General features: G+C 38.0%; 1 protein-coding gene across 1 annotated transcript in view; it reads left to right on the top strand.

Annotated features, from left to right (window-relative positions):
• LOC105003367 (guanylate-binding protein 6-like) overlaps window positions 1-14,534 on the top strand; it is a 45,267-nt gene extending 30,733 nt beyond the window's left edge. Inside the window, 6 exon segments of the mRNA XM_010860503.1 lie at window positions 6,724-6,969; window positions 7,680-7,960; window positions 8,813-9,025; window positions 12,687-12,789; window positions 13,119-13,312; window positions 14,313-14,534. Coding sequence (XP_010858805.1) covers window positions 6,724-6,969; window positions 7,680-7,960; window positions 8,813-9,025; window positions 12,687-12,789; window positions 13,119-13,312; window positions 14,313-14,534 — 1,259 coding nt within the window.
• The last annotated feature ends 911 nt before the right edge of the window (window positions 14,535-15,445 follow it).

Here is a 15,445-nt window from a genome sequence, read left to right as displayed (position 1 = left end):
GAGGCAGGTCAGGTGATCTGGTATTCCCATCTCTTTCAGAATTTTCCACAGTTTATTGTGACCCACACAGTCAAAGGCTTTGGCATAGTCAATAAAGCAGAAATAGATGTTTTTCTGGAACTCTCTTGCTTTTTCTATGATCCAGCGGATGTTGGCAGTTTGATCTCTGGTTCCTCTGCCTTTTCTAAAACCAGCTTGAACATCAGGAAGTTTAGACAGGTTATATTACACAAATCCTTGGTTTGCCTCTTGGTGGGTCTCTAGCCAAAAGACAATGAAGACAAAGATTGGGAGAAGGATTTATTACATGCAACAATAAAGGAGAACACTGAGGATATTTCCCAAAGCAGTGTCTCCTTGAACAGCAAAATTGGAGAAGTTTTAAGCTAAGGGTATATGCATATTCATGAAGGGGCTTGAGTAGAGAGAATTCAACACCAAATTAGGGCAAGGTTGACAGAGTTCAAGCTTAGTTGATGGAAGTCACAAGGGTCAGAAAAGGTGAAAATCACCTTTCCTTAAGTTCTGACCATTCTAGGGTCTCATCATGTAGCTACCATCCTCCACTTGGGTGGAGGTGCTAGTTGCTGTTGGAATCAAAAATATGTATCAGATTGATATGTATATTTCTTGAGTAGGATCTAGGACTATGTTTTATTGCTGAACTATTGTTTTTGCAACAGTTTTTGCTTTTTTCCTGCATTCTTTCTCTTACCTTAAGATCATTAATTACTGAAATCTATTCAAGAGGAAGCATCATGGCCAGGTTTATCTCACAAAATGACAGATAAAAAATGATTTCTCTTATGTCAGTGTAGCTCTAAGCTCTTGCTTTGAATGATTCTATGAAGACCTATAAGACCTTCTAGAATTAACACCAAAAACAGGTCTCATTTTCATCATAGAGGATTAGAATGCAAAAGTAGGAAGTCAAGAGATACCTAGAGGAACAGGCAAATTTGGCTCTGGAGTATAAAATGAACCAGTGCAAAGGCTAACAGAGAAATGCCAAGAAATGCACTGGTCATAGCAAACACTCTTCCAACAACGCAAGATTTGACTCTACACATGGACTCACCAGATGGTCAATACTGAAATCAACTGATTGTATTCTTTGCAGCTGAAGATGGAGAAGCTCTATACAGTCAGCAAAATCAAGATCAGGAGCTGGCTGTGGCTCAGATCATTGGATCCTTATTGCAAAATTCAGGCTTAAATGGGAGAAAATGGGGAAAAACCAGTAGGCCTTTAAGGTATAACCTAAATTTCTTACAATTATACAGTGGAAGTGAAGAATAGGTTCAAGGGATTAGATCTGGTAGATGGAGTGCCTGAAGAACTATGGACAGAGGTTCCCAACGTTGTACAGGAAGTGGTAACCAAAGTTCTCCCCAAGAAAAAGAAATGCAAAAAGGCTAACATTGTCTGAGAAGGCATTAAAAATATCTGAGGAAAGAAGAAAATTAAAAGGCAAAGGAGAGGGAAACATATACCCAACTTAATGCAAAGTTCCAGAGGGTAGCAAGGAGAGATAAGAAAGTCTTCTTAAGTTAACTATGCAAAAAAAAAAAAAAAAAAAGGAAAACAATAGAATGGGAAAGACTAGAGAGCTCTTCAGGAAAATCAGAGATACCAAGGGAAAACTTTATGCAAAATGGGCACAATAAAGGACAGGAATGGCAAGGACCTAAGAAAAGCTGAAGATATTAAGAAGAGGTAGTAAGAATACACTGAAGAACTATGCAAAAAAAGGTCTTAATGACCCAGGTAACTATGATAGTGTGGTCCCTAACCTAGAGCCAGACATTCTGGAAATTGAAGTCAAGTGGGCCTTAGGAAACATCACTACAAACAAAGCTAGTGGAGGTGATGGAATTCCAGCTAAGGTGTTCCAAATTCTAAAAGATGATGCTGTTAAAATTCTACACTCAATATGTCAGCAAATTTGGAAAACTCAGCAGTGACCACAGGACTGGGAAAGGTCATTTTTCATTCCAATCCCAAAGAAAGGCAGTGCCAAAGAATGTTCAAACTACTGTATAGTTGCGCTCATTTCACATGCTAGCAAGATAGTGCTCAAAATCCTTCAAGGTAGACTTCAACAGTACATGAAACAACAACTTTCAGATGTACAAGCTGACATTTAGAAAAGACACAGGAACCAGAGATCAAATTGCCAACACCAGCTGGATCATAGAAAAAACAAGGGAATTCCAAAGATACATCAATTTCTGCTTCAATGACTATGCTAAAGCCTTTGACTGTGTACATCACAAAAAATTGTGGAAAATTCTCAAACAGATGTGAATATTAAACACCTTACATGCCTCCTGAGAAACCTGTATGTAGGACAAGAAACATCAGTTACAACCAAACATGGAACAATGCCCTGGTTTCAAATTGGGAAAGAGGTATGTCAAGGCTGTATATTGTCACCCTGATTATTTAACTTATATGTGGAGTACATCATGCAAAATGGTGGACTGGATGGCTCACAAGCTGGAATCAAGATTGCTGGAAGAAATATCAAAAACCTTAGATATGCAGGTGATACCACCCTAAGGCAGAAACTGAAGAGGAACTATAGAGCCTGAGAATAGAGGAGAGTGAAAACCTACTTAAAACTAGACATTCAAACTAAGATCATGGCATCTGGTGCCATCGCTTAATGGCAAATGGAAGGGGAAAAAGTGGAAGTACTGACAGATTTTATTTTCTTGGGCTCGAAAATCACTGCAGATGGTGACTGGAGCCATGAAATTAAAAGATGCTTGCTCCTCAGAAGGAAAGCTATGTCAAGTCTAGACAGTGTACTAAAAAGCAGAGATATCACTTTGCCAGCAAAAGTCCATATTGTCAAAGCTACGGTTTTTCCAGTAGTCATGTATGGATGTGAAAGTTGAACCATAAAGAAGGCTGTGCACCAAAGAATTGATGGCTTTTGAACTGTGGTGTTGGAGAAGACTCTTGCAAGGTAACCAAATGAGTCAATCTTAAAGGAAACTAAGCCTAAATATTCACTGGAAAGACTGAAAGCTGAAGCTGAAGCTCCAATACTTTGGCCACTGATGTGAAAAGCTGACTCACTGGAAAAGATCCTGATGCTGGGAAAGATTAAGGGCAGGAGGAGAAGGATGTGACAGAAGATAAGATGGTTGGATGGGATCACCGACTCAATGGTCATGAGTTTGAGTAAACTCTGGGAGATAGTGAAGGACAGGGAAGCCTGGCATGCTGCAGTCCATAGGATCATAAAGAGTCAGACATGATTTCGGGACAGAACAAAAACAAGAGTGTTTGAGTATTCCTTTTTCTTTACATCCTCATCAGTATTTATTATTAATATATGTAGACTGTTTTTGATTTGTAGCTCTCTAATAGTTATCATTGTTGAGCATCTTTCCCTGCACCTGTTGGCTCTGTATATCTAGTTTGGAAAAATGTCTATGTAGGTCCTCTGCCCATTTTTGATAGGATAGAAGAGTGATTCAAAAATAATATAGCTACTATTTACATCAAAGAGTGTTTTGCCTATGCTTTTTTCTAGGAGTTTTATGCTTTAGTTATTACTTTTACATCTTTAATTCATTTTGAGTTTCTTTTTATATATGGTGTGAGGAAATGGACTAATGTCCTTGTTTTATATGTAGCTGTCCAGTTTCCCACAACGGCTTATTGAAAAGACTCTTTTTCCAGTGCATAGTCTCACCTCCTTTGTACATTAGTTAACTGTAGGTGCATGAGTTTATTCCTTCTATTCCCTTGATCTGTGTGTCTGTTTTGTGCTGCTACCATGCTGTTTTGATGACTGTATCTTTGTATATAGTCTGAAGTCTGGGAGGGTCATACCTCAGACTTGCTCTTCTTTCTCAAAGTTGCTTTAGCAATTTAAGATCACTTGTGATTCCATTTGAATTTTAGGGTTATTTGTTTCAGTCCTGTGAAAAAATGTTCTGGGTATTTTAATAGGAATTGCAGTAAATCTGTAGATTGTTTTGGCTAGTATGGCTATTTTCACAATATTATGTTTTTCAATCCAAGAGCACAATATATCTTTTCATTTATTTCTGTTATCTTAAAATTCCTTCATGTATATAGGAAAACAGAATAAGACTCACAGATATAGAAAAAAAATTACTGGGGGAGGTAAAGAGAAAGGGGAAGGATGGAAGTACGATTTTCAGATATACAAGCTACTACATATAAAATAGGTAAGCAATAAGTTTATATTGTATAGCACAGGTTATACCTAGTATGTTGTGATAACTTTTAAAAGAGTATAACCTTCAAAAATACTGAACCTGTATGCTTTACACTTGAATTTAATATAATATTGTAAATCAACTATACTTGGATTAAAAAAAAAGAAAAATTTGATGCAAGTATAAAATATTTTGAACTATATGTTTTCAACTATTCTAGATGGTTGTGAAAGTCAGATATAAATGTACTTCTCTTAAAGTATAGATAAGCTAGAGCTTCACATAAAATTATTAAAAAAATAATGAGGCTTAAGTGAATTATCTAAGTATACTTATCTAGGAATTAGAGTAAAAATTACTCAAAATTAAGTTACACTTAAAGTAAACTGTACCTTAACATCCAAATACAATGTGTTAAAACTCTTCAAAAACAAGACACTTGTGTTCCTTATTATGCTTATCATTTTTTGTGACAATGAAAACAATGAACTGTTAATGTTAATGTAAGGCATAGTATCACATATGTAAGGCATAATATCACAATGAAGAACAGATTCCCCTTACTCTACTCAAAGACAGATGTAACTTTCTAGAGATTGGATAGTTGTATAATCTACAAAAAGTGACTTTACACCCTGAATACACCCAGGATTCAATTTCAGTCTATTTGTTGTTCAGTCCCTCAGTCATATCCAACTCTTTGTGACCATATAGACTGCAGCAAGCCAGACTTCTCTGTCCTTCACCATCTCTGGGAGTTTGCTCAAACTCATGTCCATTGAGTTGGTGATTCAATCTAACCATCTCATCCTCTGTTACCCCCTTCTCCTCCTGACTTCAGTCTTTCCCAGCATCAGGGTCTTTTCCAGTGAGTTGGCTCTTTGCATCATGTGGCCAAAGTATTGGAGTTCAGCTTCAGCATCAGTCCTTCCAGTGACTATTTAGAGTTGATTTCCTTTAGGATTGACTGATTTGATTTGATTGCTGTCCAAGTGACTCTCAAGAGTCTTCTCCAGCACCACAGTTCGAAGCCATCAATTCTTTGGTGCTCAGCCTTATTTATCATCCAGCTCTCATATCTGTACATGACTACTGGAAAGACCATAGCTTTGACTATATGGACCTTTGTTGGTAAAGTAATGTCTCTGCTTTTTAATATGCAGTCTAGGTTTGGCATAGCTTTTCTTCTAAGGAGCGAGCATCTTTTAATTTCATGGCTGCAGTCACCATTTGCAGTAGTTTGGAGCCCAAGAAAATAGTCTGTCACTGTTTCCATTGTTTCCCCATCTATTTGCCATGAAGTGATAGGACTGGATGCCATGATCTTAGTTTTCTGAATGTTGAATTTTAAGCTAGCTTTTTCACTCTCCTCTTTCACCTTCATCAAGAGGCTCTTTAGTTCCTCTTCGCATTCTGCCATAAGGGTGGTGTCATCTGTATCTGAGGTTATTGATATTTCTCCCAGCAATCCTGATTCCACCTTGTGCTTCATCTAGCCTGGCATTTCACATGATGTACTCTGCATAGACGTTAAATAAGCAGGGTGACAATATGCAGCCTTGATGTACTCCTTTCCCAATTTTGAATCAGTGTGTTACTGGTTGAACAGTTGAATCAACTGTTGCTTCCTGACCTGCGTACATACTTTTTTATGATTTCTTATAACAGATCCTTCATTTTACTTTCCTCATCATATCATTATTTTTATTCTAACAGATTTATTCATTATAATTATTTTGGGTTAATAAATTATTTTAATGAATTACATTTAGGTTGGTGACTATTGGGGAAAACCAATGTGTTTATGGAGTAGTCATGAATTCTTCAAATTACATTTAAGTCACGTTTAGTATTCAGAGTTTCTACTGAAAAATAGCTAATCTTATTTGTAGTGTGTGAATTTTGACTGCATCTGTCAATGAAGTTTTTATGTCCTATTTTAACTGTTACTCCACTATCTTTGTAGCTCCTCTTCATTATGTTCCTACAGTTTACTTCCAACATTGGTTGGACTCTACCTGAACTGGACATTTGATCATTCATTAAATTCATTAAATTTGATAAATATCCAATAAAGCAGGCAGGCTTCCTCTGTGGCTTAGGGGTAAAGAATCCACCTGCAATGCAGGAGAGGTGCAGGAGACATGGGTTCAATCCCTGGGTCAGGAAGATCCTCTGGATAGAATACTGGCAACCCACTCTAGTATTCTTACCTGGAGGGTTCCATGATTAGAGGAGTACATGGAGTCGCAGAGTCAGACATGACTGAGTGACTGAGCACACATGTAAAGTGGGCAGTATATTTGGTTCTGTGGATGCAAAATACATTTACCTGAGACAAATATTTCCTAAAATTTCTCTCCAGAGATGTCATTCATATAAGTTAAATTTGGGTGAGTGCATTAAAGAAGTTCTATGAGCAGAGAAGACTCCAAAAATTAAAAATCCCCAGTCATTAAAATTTCTAGCTGACTTATTTGAATACTGTGCTTATTGTATTTCTGTTTTATCTCTTCCTCAGGTTCACATCCCAATGTTAAAAAGGCCAACCTACCCAGGGAGTGTATCAGGCATTTTTTCCCAAAACGGAAGTGTTTTGTCTTTGACCGGCCAGTAAATGATAGGGAACTCCTAGCCCATCTTGATGAAGTTTTAGAAAGTCAACTGGATCCTAAATTCAAGGAACAATCGGATACTTTCTGTTCATATATCTTTACCCATGCAAGAACCAAGATCCTCAGGGAAGGGGTGAAGGTCACTGGGAAGCGTGAGTCTACTTTTCCAAAATCGTATTTCTTTATAGCCTGATATAAATTAAACATTCATTTATATGTTCTTCAGTAGTTTCATTTTATAAAGAAGTATGTAATTCTACATTTTCATACTCCAGAGATAAGTATGTATGTGTTTCAGAAATTATCTGTCATCATGGGATTAGTAAATTTCTTTCTAAAATCACTTGTAACTGATACCTGGGGTTCCTACATTTAAAAAGATCCCCACCATTGATGACAAAAGTCAATAAATGATCAAATACTTCTCAGAGGAAGTCTTATACTGCAAGTGTTCTTCTTAAGGAGACTACTTAGAAGTGAGTTTAAACCAGTCCAAAATAAATATTAGTTTCTGACTCCCTGAAAAATCCATCAAAAAGTTAGGAGTTAGGAACAAATATTATTTAAATTTATCTACTAATCTGTTTACCTGTGTAGTCAGTATTGTTCTCTTAATTTGTGCTATTATGAAACAATTTTTCTGAGACACCTCCAATTATGTTGGATGAAGGTAGGTATTTGACATTTCCTTAAAGTTATGGCTCAAATAAATGAAACAGTAAATGTAAAAATGAAAGTGATGAGAGTAGAAGTTGAGATGTGTGAGTTTGTGTGTGTGTGTGGTTTTAGAACGGTAATTTCAAAACCTTGGATCTCACTGAGTGAAAAATTGATATGTCTTCATGTTTCTTATTTTATTCAGGTCTGGGGACTCTGGTTGTGACCTATGTAGATGCCATCAACAGTGGAGGAATTCCTTGTTTGGAGAATGCAGTGACAACTCTGGCCCACCTGGAGAATTCAGCAGCCATGCAGAAGGCAGCTGAGTACTACAGTGAGCAGATGACCCAGCGACTGAACCTCCCCACAGACACGCTCCAGGAGCTGCTGGAGGTGCACACAGCCTGTGAGAGGGAAGCCATTGTAGTATTCATGAATCAGTCTTTCAAGGATGAAAATCAGGACTTCCAGAAGAAGCTCCTGGTACTGTGTTTAGCATTTGTCCTTTCAAATTCATGCCCTTCTGGAATGACGTCTGGAATTGTATATATTCATCCTATAGTTTATCTCCTATTCAGGATAAAGTCGCCCAGATTCTCATGAGACAGAGAATCCTAAAGGACCATATATCCTTTTTCTTTGAACCTTGGGGAATTTGTTCAAGATCCAACAGATCTGTCAAGCATTCATTTCTCCTTTAGTGAATTGTGACATTATTTCAAAACTCTCCTAACTCAGTCCTGAGATGATTGCTCTTGATTTCCCTGGGCAGACTCTCTCAACAAAGATTGTTCTTTATATTTAGTTTCTTTTTTATTTGTCTTATTGCTTTTGTTGAAGATAGAACCACAGGATGTTAGAGTTACTAGTAATAAAAAAGAAAGTGAAAGTCGCACAGTTGTCTCCAACTCTTTGCAATCCCATGGACTCTAACCTGCCCTGCTCCTCTGTCCATGGTTTTCTCCAGGCAAGAGTACTGGAGTGGGTTGCCATTTCCTTCTCTAGGGGATCTTCCCGACACAGGGATCAAACCCAGGTCTTCTGCATGCAGGCAGATTCTTTACCAACTTGAACCACTAGGGAAGAGTTAATTCAAAAGCGGGATTTCACAAAAGAAGAAACTGAATTTCAGGGAGATTAAGAAACTTCTGTATAGTCTTACAGAGGTTTCAGAGTTGGGAGAAAATCTCTGTATTTTGGCTACATTGCTTGTGTTGCTCCACTAGAATGGTTTTCTCATGAGGATCACCTTAGACCAATCTTTCTATTAGATTTCTTGAAAATTTATCTCCTCTGTTCCATGCTTCTGGTGACATCTCTACATTTACCCTGTAGGAAATCATAAAGAATAAGAAGGAAGGTTTTTTGCAACAGAATGAAGAGGCATCTGCTAAATACTGCCAGACTAAACTTGATCAAATTTCGAAGACCCTAAAGGAAAGTATTTCAGCAGGGAGTTTCTCTGTTCCTGGAGGGCACAAACTCTACAGGAAAGCAATGGAAAGATTACAACAGGACTATTGCCATGTGCCCAGGAAAGGAGTGAAGGTGAGGAACAAGGGGAGCATGGGGAGCCTACAGAATAGAGTCCAGGGGGTCTCCTGAAAATCTGAGAGCAAAACACCATGTGAGAGAGAGCATGGGGATATCATGACAGCTCAGGGCCTTGTTGTTGTGCAGTCTCTCAGTCATGTCTGAATCTGTGACACTGTAGACTGTAGCACATCAGGCTTCCCTGTCTTTCATCAACTCTGGGAGTTTGTTCAAATTCCTGTCCATTGAGTTGGTGATGCCATCCAACCATTTCATCCTCTGTCATTCCCTTCTCCTCCTGCCTTCAATTGTTCTCAGCATCAGGGTCTTTTCTACTGAGTAGGCTCTTCACATCAGGGAGCCAAATTATTGGAGCTTTGGCTTCAGCATAAGTCCTTCCAGTGCATATTTAGGGTTGATTTCCCGTAGGATTGACTGATTTGATTTGATTGCTGTCCAAGGGACTCTCAAAAGTCTTCTCCAGAACTGTAGTTTGAAGGCATCAATTCTTTGGTGCTCAGATATTTTTATTGTCCAACTCTCACATCCATATATGACTACTAGAAAAACCATAGCTTTGGTGATACAGACCTTCGTCAGCAGTGTCTCTGTTTTTTAATATGCTATGTAGGTTTGTCATTGCTTTTCTTCCAAGGAGCAAGTGTCTTTTAAATCATGGCTGAAGTCACCATCTGCAGTGATTTTGGAGACCAAGAAAATAAAGTCTGTCACTGTTTCCATTGTTTCCCCACTTATTTGCCATGAAGTGATGGGACTGGATGCCCTGATCTTAGTGTTTTGAAGGTTGAGTTTTAAGCCAACTTTTTCACTTTCCTCTTTCACCTTTATCAAGAGGTTTTTAAAATTCTTCTTCACATTCTGCCATAAAAGGATGATGCCATCTACATATCTGAGGTTATTGATATTTCTCCCTGAAATCTTGATTCCAGCTTGTTTTTCAGCCAGCCAGGTATTTTGCATGATGTACTATGCATAGAAGTTAAATAAGCATGGTGATAATATACAGTCTTGATGTACTCCTTTCCCAATTTTGAACCAGTCTGTTGTTCCATGTCCAGTTCTAACTGTTGCTTCTTGACCTGCATACAGGTTTCACAGGAGGCAGGTAAGGTATCTGGTATTCCCATCTCTTTAAGAATTTTCCACAGTTTGTTGTGACCCACATAGTCAAAAGCTTTAGTGTAGTCAATGAAGAGAAGTAGATGTTTTTCTAGAATTCTCTTGATTATTCTGTAATCCAACATATGTCGGCAATTTGATCTCTGGTTCCTCTGCCTTTTCTAAATCTAGCTTGAAAACCTCAAAGTTCTTGGTTTGCATACTGTTGAAACTTAACTTGAAGGATTTTGAGCATGACCTTGCTAGCATGTGAAATGAGTGCAATTGTGTGGTACTTTGAACATTCTTTGGCATTTCTCTTCTTTGGAATTGTAATGAAAACTGACCTTTTCCAGTCCTGTGGCCATGGTGAGTTTTCCAAATTAGCTGGGATATTGAGTGCAGCACTTTTACAGCATCTCCTTTTCAGATTTGAAATAGCTCAGCTGGAATTCCAATACTTCCACTAGCTTTGTTTGTAGAGATGCTTCCTGAGATCCACTTAACCTCACACTCCAGGGATGTCTGGCTCTAGGTGAGTGATCATACCATCATGTTTATCTGGTTCATTAAGATCTTTTTTGTATAGTTCTTCTGTGTATTCTTGTCACCTCTTCTTAATATCTTCTTCTATTAGGTCCTTAACATTTCTGTCCTTATTTGTGCCTATCTTTGCATGAAATGTTCCCTTGGTATCTCTCATTTTCTTGAAGAAATCTTTAGTCTTTCCCATTCTATTGTTTTCCTCTATTTCTTTACATTGTTCACTTAAAAAGGCTTTCTTATTTCTCCTTGCTGTTCTCTGAAACTCTGCATTTAGATGGATATATCTTTCCTTTTCTCCTTTGCCTTTGACTTAATTCCTCTTTTTTTCTCAGCTATTTGTAAGGCTTCCTCAGACAACCATTTTGCCTCTTTGCACTTCTTCTTCTTGGGGACGGTTTGGATCACCACCTCCTGTACAGTGTCACGATCCTCCGTCCATAGTTCTTCAGGCACTTTATCAGATATAATCATTTGAATCTATTCATAACTTCCACTATAATCATGAGGGATTTGATTTAGGTCATACCTGAATGGTCTATTGGTTTTCCCTACGTTCTTCAATTGAAGTTTAAATTTTGCAATAAGGAGTTCATGATCTGAGCCACAGTCAGCTCCCAGTCTTGTTTTTACTGACTGTACAGAGCTTTTCCATCTTTGGCTGCAAAGAATATAATCAATCTGATTTCAGTATTGACCATCTGGTAGTATTGTTCCATGTGTAGAGTCTTCTTTTGTGTTGTTGAAAAAGGGTGTTTGCTATGAACCTTGAATTCTCTTGACAAAATTCTATTAGCCTTTGTCCTGTTTCATTTTCTATTCCAAGGCCAAATTTGCCTGTTACTTTAGATATCTCTTGACTTCTCACTTTTGCATTCCAGTCCCCTATGATGAAAAGGATATCTTCTTTTGGTGTTAGTTCTAGACGGTCTTGTAGATCTTCATAGAACTGCTCAATTTCAGCTTCTTTGGCATTATTGTTTGGGGCACAGATTTGTATTATTGTGGTATTGAATAGTTTGCCTTGGAAACAAACTCATATCATTCTGTCATTTTTGAGATTACACCTAAGTACTGCATTTTGGACTCTTTTGTTTACTATGAAAGCTACTCCATTATTACATGTTATTTATTCTCGAGGAGAAATGGCCATTCCCCCAAAATGAGTATCAATTTCTGATATCCATCAGAGAGAGAATGGAAGTCATTCATTTTCTTTATCCTATAACATGACATTTAATGTGCCACATGCTGAGTATTTATGATGCAAAGTCAGAATCCTTATACTCAAGGCTGATCAAAGTGGACAGATGTCAAATAAACAGACCCTCAAATATGGAAAAATAACATTTATGAACCTGTGATCTTGGGCTTCACTGGTAGTGATAATAAACATAATAATAATACAAATAATATATATAAAAATGTTATTGCCTATAGGCATAATGTTAAGCTTTTTCTCTGGAAATTTAAACTTAATCCTCCTAAAGTTGTTCTGAAGCATCTAGTCTTATTATCCACATTTTCTATATGTGAATTAGGAAGCACAAACTGCTTAAATAAATTTGCCTAAGATTACACACTAGCAAGTAGCAGGAGACAACAGCAGCATGAATTACAATCTGACAATCACATTGGACATATAGTTTAGGAAAAGTTCCTGGAAAAGAAGGGGAATATCAGTTGAAATATTTGTGTATGTTGTTTAGGTTGAGATGTTATCCAAAGGGAAGAGCCCCAGGTAAACATGCAAATATATGAGATTGTGAGTTTGTACAACTGCAATTAATTCTGACTGCTTGATACCTGGGGCAGATAAAAGAAAATAGCACTGGGCGGGGGACTGAAAGGAGACATGCAGAGTCTCTGGTGACACTCAGAAGCTTGAATGCTTTGTAAGAAGCTCCTGGAACATTTTAAGCAGAAAGTGAAAATGACACAGAAGGACTCATTTATACAGAACAAGTCTCCTTGGTAGGAATCTAAAGTGCTTTGGTTCTTCTTAATTCCTTAGACAAATGAGGTCCTCCAGAACTTCCTGCAGTCTCAGGTGGCAATCGAGATATCCATCCTGCAGTCAGATAAAGCCCTCACTGATGCAGCAAAGGCCATAGCAGGTATGGGGCTCATATCTTAGCAGGGTGGGGATGTTCATTCAATGCCCTTTAACAGATCAAATAAAGATCTTTCCAAAATAATGAGCTTCCACTTCTTCTGTGGAATACACACTGCTAAATCTGAAAATAACAGAGTTGTGGTTGGATATCAGCCAGATGGTCAAGACCTTTCCCATCATATTCTCAAATCTGCTCCTGATGTGTGGCACCAGGTGAATTCTGAGATTTCCCACTCTCTTTTCAAAGTTGATTTGGTTTCTAATCTCAAGAAAGTAGAGTTTGAGTCTAATCTGTTACTTGCTTCTCTTTCTGAAACCTTTGTTGGGCAGAGGAGCAAGCCAGGAAGGAGGCAACTGAGAGGGAACGCGAATTGCTAATACAGAAACAATACGAGCAGCAACAGCAGATGGAAGCTCAAGACAGAAGTCTCAGGGAAAACATAGCCCAGCTGAGAGAGAAGCTGGAGAGAGAAAGAGAAAACTTTGAGAAAGAGAAGGAAAGGCTACTGGAACACAGGCTGAAGGTAAGTCTGGCATGGTCTCACCAGTTCCTGACAGACACTGAGCTGACACATCAAGAGGGAATGGGTAAAAGTTAAAGCAAAATTAAAAAAAAAAAGAAAAAGCACTACTGGCATTACCACATTTGCTTTAATCAAAGTTTTGAATCCTGGCTTTTCAAAAGACCTTTGAATTTTGCTCCACACTGAGACCCTGGAGAGGCTATGATGACTTTGGTCCCCCTAAGTACTTAAAGAATATAAATATCATCTCCAAGGCTTTAGGTGCTATGTAGTTGTGATTCTAGGATGATCTCATGGGGATTTCATGGATTATCAAACAACAATTCCATCCAGATGTTTTTAATATTAGCAGCAACTTGGTACTTTGCTAAGATTACTGTCAATGATCAGGAACCTTACAAGCACAAAGACTCTAATTTGGATCTATGTTGACCTAAAACTATCTGATATGTTCAGACATAAAAATGTGGGGAGGTTATGTCTTCTAAACTTGCTGTAGTTGTCTCCAGGTGTGAACAGCTTGCCTGAATCACTACATAGCTTGTGTGGGAGGTGTGTTCCTTTCCCATCTAGACATGTTTATGTGCAATTTCTTGATCGGCTTATAAGTTCCCGTATTTCCACAATATAAGTGACCATGCCATCCCAAATGAAACTGATAATTTGTGCAAGTGGACTAATAGTTCTCTTCCAACCCAGAGTTTTGGCTGGAACATATAAATGCATTTGTCCTCATGCTTGACTTTAGCAGCCAAGCACAACCCTAATGGTGTGTAAACATTAGTAAGGTTGGGAACTGTTCTTCCTCTCACTGTCCAGGTCTAACTCAGAAGATACTCTCTGCCACAAACATTATCCTTTGATAATCTAATAAGAGAGAATAATCATATGTGTCAGATAGAGACAATTAAACAAAGTTCTTAAATACAAAGTCTGACTCTTGAAAAAATGTGTTTTTCAAAAGTTTGCAGTTTCCTCTCCCCACCTTCCTTTATTTCAGGCTCAAAATGATCTGCTTACTGAAGGATTTAGTAGAAAAGCTGAGGAAATGAAAGCAGAGATAAAACACCTAAGAAACATAATTGAGAAGAGTAAAAAGGATAAAGCTTCTTGGATTTCAAAGACTCTGGATGGACTTGCCACTGAAGCAACTGCAATTCTGTCTCTTCCCGCTAAAGTAATTGGTTGGGGTCTGAAGGGCTTGAGCTCACTGTTTAAATAGCATTAGCTTTTACTTAAGTATATCACAGAATGTGGATATATGCTCTGCCCTAATTTTGGTATGCATGTTTTTTAGTTTTATTCTGAAAGCTTTTAAGCATAAAAAGTGCCTACTAGATGAAATTACTGCCTGACATACTTCAGATCAGATCAGATCAGATCAGATCAGTCGCTCAGTCGTGTCTGACTCTTTGTGACCCCATGAATCGCAGCATATCTAACATACTTAAGATAGACTAAATGTTGGTTTTGTTGTTGTTCAGTTGCTCACTCATGTTTGACTCTTTGCAACCTCATGGATTGCAGCACATCAGACTTCCCTGTCCTTCACTATCTTCCAGAGTTTGCTCAAACTCATGTCTATTGAGTCAATGATGCCATCCAACCGTCTCACCATCTGGTGCCCCATTCTCCTCCTTTTGGAGCTTCAGCTTCAGCATCAGTCCTTCCAATGAATATTTAGAGTTTATTTCCTTTAGGATTGACTCATTTGATCTTGCTGTCCAAGGGACTCTCAAGAGTCTTCTCCAGCACCATAGTTCAAAAACGTTAATCTTCAGTGCTGAGCCTTCTCTATGGTACGATTCTCACAATACATGACTACTGGAAAAACCATAGCTTTGACTATATAGACCTTTATCAGCAAAGTGATATCTCTGCTTTTTAATATGATGTCTATGTCTGTCAACCTTTTCTACCAAGAAGCGTCTTAATTTCATGGCAGCAGTCATGATCTGCAACGATTTTGGAGACCAATAAAATAAAGTCTGTCACTGTTTCCATTGTTTCCCCATCTATTTGGCATGAAGTGATAGGACTGGATGCCATGATCTCAATTTTTTGAATGTTGAGTTTTAAGCCAGTTTTTTTACTTTCTTTTTTCACTTTCATCAAGAGGCTCTTTAGTTCCTC

The sequence above is a fragment of the Bison bison genome, unplaced genomic scaffold, assembly GCF_000754665.1.
Source record: "Bison bison bison isolate TAMUID 2011002044 unplaced genomic scaffold, Bison_UMD1.0 scf7180017864466, whole genome shotgun sequence".
Taxonomy (NCBI): Eukaryota; Metazoa; Chordata; class Mammalia; order Artiodactyla; family Bovidae; genus Bison; species Bison bison.
The sequence above is the reverse complement of the archived record's forward strand: the minus strand, read 5'-3'. Positions and strand labels throughout refer to the sequence as shown.